Source organism: Etheostoma cragini, unplaced genomic scaffold (assembly GCF_013103735.1).
Source record: "Etheostoma cragini isolate CJK2018 unplaced genomic scaffold, CSU_Ecrag_1.0 ScbMSFa_270, whole genome shotgun sequence".
Taxonomy (NCBI): Eukaryota; Metazoa; Chordata; class Actinopteri; order Perciformes; family Percidae; genus Etheostoma; species Etheostoma cragini.
Genome location: NW_023266890.1, coordinates 7,553 through 10,895, shown reverse-complemented (window position 1 = coordinate 10,895; position 3,343 = coordinate 7,553). Strand labels below are relative to the sequence as shown.

The window sequence follows — 3,343 nt, the reverse complement described above, 5'->3', positions numbered from 1 at the left end:
GTGCCAGTGCAACCATTTCTAACCATCTAAACAACTGTAGTAGGGTTTAAATCAAACTTGCAACAACAATAGTGACAAGCAGGCTAATGCATGTTAATAAAAATAAAGCAGAACACGTGCAGAAGACAACGGAATAACACTGGAGATAAACCATACAGCTGTGACCAATGCGGGGCAGCTTTCAACCGTTTAGGAAGCTTGAAATCCCACCGGCGTGTTCACACTGGTGAGAAGCCGTACTGGTGTGAACAATCTGGGGCAGCTTTCACAACGTTGAGTAGTCTTAAAGTCCACCAACGCATTCACACTGGAGATAAACCATACAGTTGTGACCAATGCGGTGCAGCTTTCAAAACGTTGAGTGAGCTTAAAGTCCACCGCCGTGTTCACACTGGAGAGAAGCCGTACTGGTGTGAACATTGTGGGAAAACCTTTTCTCAGAGTAGTAGTTTTAAAAAACACCAACTCACTCACACTGCCTCCTCTTGAACATTTTCTAAAGCCAGGCTGTTGTTAGAGTGGAGAGAGGGAACAAATACCATGAGTCAAGACGCTGTTTACTACCCAGATAACAAGAGAGAGCAGTCCAGAGCCCAAAGAGCCCCGGTCCAGGACCACTTGCAGACACTAACCTGCTTGATAAATATGGAAAGAGAAGGACGTGTGGAGTCTGTCAGAGCTCATCACCCTGGGTAAAAAGAGCAGGTCACGATGACAAGGGAAGTTGCTAACATTTGATCTGATCTTTAAAACAGTTTTACCTTGTGTTGTGGAACTGAATGTTATTAACAATGTTTTTGGATATATGACTGTTCATATTTTACTTCATTACTTAATGTATTCATGTGTTTTGTTAAATATAGTGAGTTTATTTTTTCATCTAATATACTCAAAATACTGTATTATGACTTTGTTGACTTTCTGACATATTATACTATGACTTTGTTGACTTTTTGGACATATTATACGACGACTTTGTTGACTTTTGTCGAGGGGGGGCCAGGGAGGCTTGGACCCCGTCATAATACTTAACCTTAAACCTATTTGAGTTTTAACTGAATGTTATTAACAGAGTACATATCAAGATTTTTGAATTGTTCTTGGATATATGATGTTTTTATTCATATTTTACTTTAATAATTCATGTAATCTTGTGTTCTGTTGAATATAGTGACTTGTGTTTCTTTTTTTGACCCCCCCCCCCCCTTATTATGTTGAAGTTGGTCATTTTGGTTCACACGTTTGTGGTATAGACATATTTTTATAATCAAGATGTGTTGAATTAATGTTCAGTTGAAAACCCAAAATTACCAGCTGAAATATATATATATACTGTTGCCCTGTGCTATGTAACCCATGATATGTGTTGTTTCGATGTATGTATGTACTACATATCAGAAACAGCTGAAACTATATAATAGGTGTTAGGTGTGACCTTTGGCACACTTTAAGTGTAAGTGTCACACATACTGTAACAGTGGCGAAATACAGACCATGTCCTCTACTGTGGCCACCTGTGTGATTACGTAATGGTGGAAATCCCCTGGTTTCCAGAAGTGGGGGGTTTAGCCTTGACTAGGACGATGAAAATTAGTTGATGTGGATGTGGACCAGTGATGTGAAAGAGACAAGAAGAGCCAATGAGAACTGCTGTTGTTTCCGCTGCAGGCGAGAGGCTGAGTCCAGCAGCATGGATCAGTGTGAGGACAGAGGAACCACTCTGTGTGGGGAACAGGACCGCCAGACCAAAGCTCAAAGGTGAGACCCCCATCTCTAACTGTCCAGTCTCACATCACTCCACCACCTGAAGTACACTACCTTGTAGTGCTGATGATCTTCTGTTAAGTACTGTACACAGTATACTGGGAGAGAGAGAGCTGCAACGTGGCCATTGGTCCTCTCTCTCTCTCTCTCTCTCTAACCCTAGCAGACACTAGAAGACTCTGAACAGACTACAGCCTGACACCATCTCACATCTAACATTAAAGACACGCTGGAGTCCCAGCTCAGAGGGGGACACAGGAACTCGGTCTCACTCACACATGTCCGGCTGTCATCCTTTCTCACTACAGTCTAATGTTACCTGCACATCCAGGACATCCCTGCAATGTCTAGAATAACAGCTTCATATAAGACATGAAAGAATATGCAGAGGAAATGATTTCCCACTGTCACCATTATTCACACTCAACCTCTGGCTGTGTTGTGTTGAAGCCCAGAGCAGCAGCTCACACCTGACTCTGCTGGACCTGGACCTGGACCTGGACCCAGCTGTGTGTCCATGAAGAGTGACCAGTCTAAGGGTTGGCTTAAAGACTTCAAAGATGGACGTCCCTCAGTTGATCCCAGGTGAGGACTTAAAACAGATTACCAGCTGTAAGTGGTTGGTGTAAACAGCTTTCAGGACGCTGCAGACCGGAGCATTGCAGGTATCTGCAGGTTTCAACTGGTCTCGTCCAGAATCTTTGGTCTGAACCGGACTTTAACCAACATATAATAAATAATCCTGTACTAGGGCAGGTGGCCTTGCCAAGAATAACAGAACAGCAGGGGGCAGCCCACAAACAACCTGCTCCTTGGGTGGTGATGCTTCAGTTGATATGACACATGCCTTTGGTGTGGGAGATCTAGGTTTGATTCCCACTGCGATACATATACCATGTGTCCCTGAGCAAGGCACTTAACCCCTAGTTTCTCCAGAGGAGTTCATCCTCTGACATATATAGCTGTAGATATAAGCGTCACCTAAATGAAGGCAATGTACCATGCATTACTGCTAGTGGTCTACGAGATGCAGCCACCTGTGTGTTTCACATGGATTCACTCTGGACCTTTTACACTGTTCTCCTGGATGGCATGACAAAACAAGTAGCACCTTTGTTGGAACAATATAGACAGTTTGAGACAATAGTGCAATGAAGAATGCAAAGTACGCATGAGTAAATTATAATTATAATAGTTATTATTTTAATTATGGAGCATAGTGCAAGGATGCTGCAATAAATAGTATTATGTAGTATTATAAGTATAATATAAGTATTATATTACAATATGAACAGTATGGTGTAGATGTCTTCTCTCGACTCAGTGTGAACACAAAACAAGTCAACATCGGACTGAACCAAATCTACAACAACAGAAAATATTGAAAATATAACAAGTGAATATTAGAACGAAACATGAGAACAGGAGAAAGGTAACTTGGTCCAAGGTGAGGATTTAACAATGGAAGCAGAGATGGGAAGTAACGAAGTACAAATACTTTGTTACTGTACTCAAGTTGATTTTTCAGATATTTTTACTTTACTTTACTATATATTTTTGTTGCGACTTTTTACTTCTA

At 41.6% G+C, this 3,343-nt stretch overlaps 1 protein-coding gene across 1 annotated transcript in view; it reads left to right on the top strand.

Annotated features, from left to right (window-relative positions):
* Nucleotides 1–1,597: 1,597 nt before the first annotated feature.
* The window catches only part of LOC117940530 (NLR family CARD domain-containing protein 3-like), a 5,786-nt gene continuing 4,040 nt past the window's right edge, over nt 1,598–3,343 (top strand). Inside the window, 2 exon segments of the mRNA XM_034865776.1 lie at nt 1,598–1,758; nt 2,215–2,349. Coding sequence (XP_034721667.1) covers nt 1,598–1,758; nt 2,215–2,349 — 296 coding nt within the window.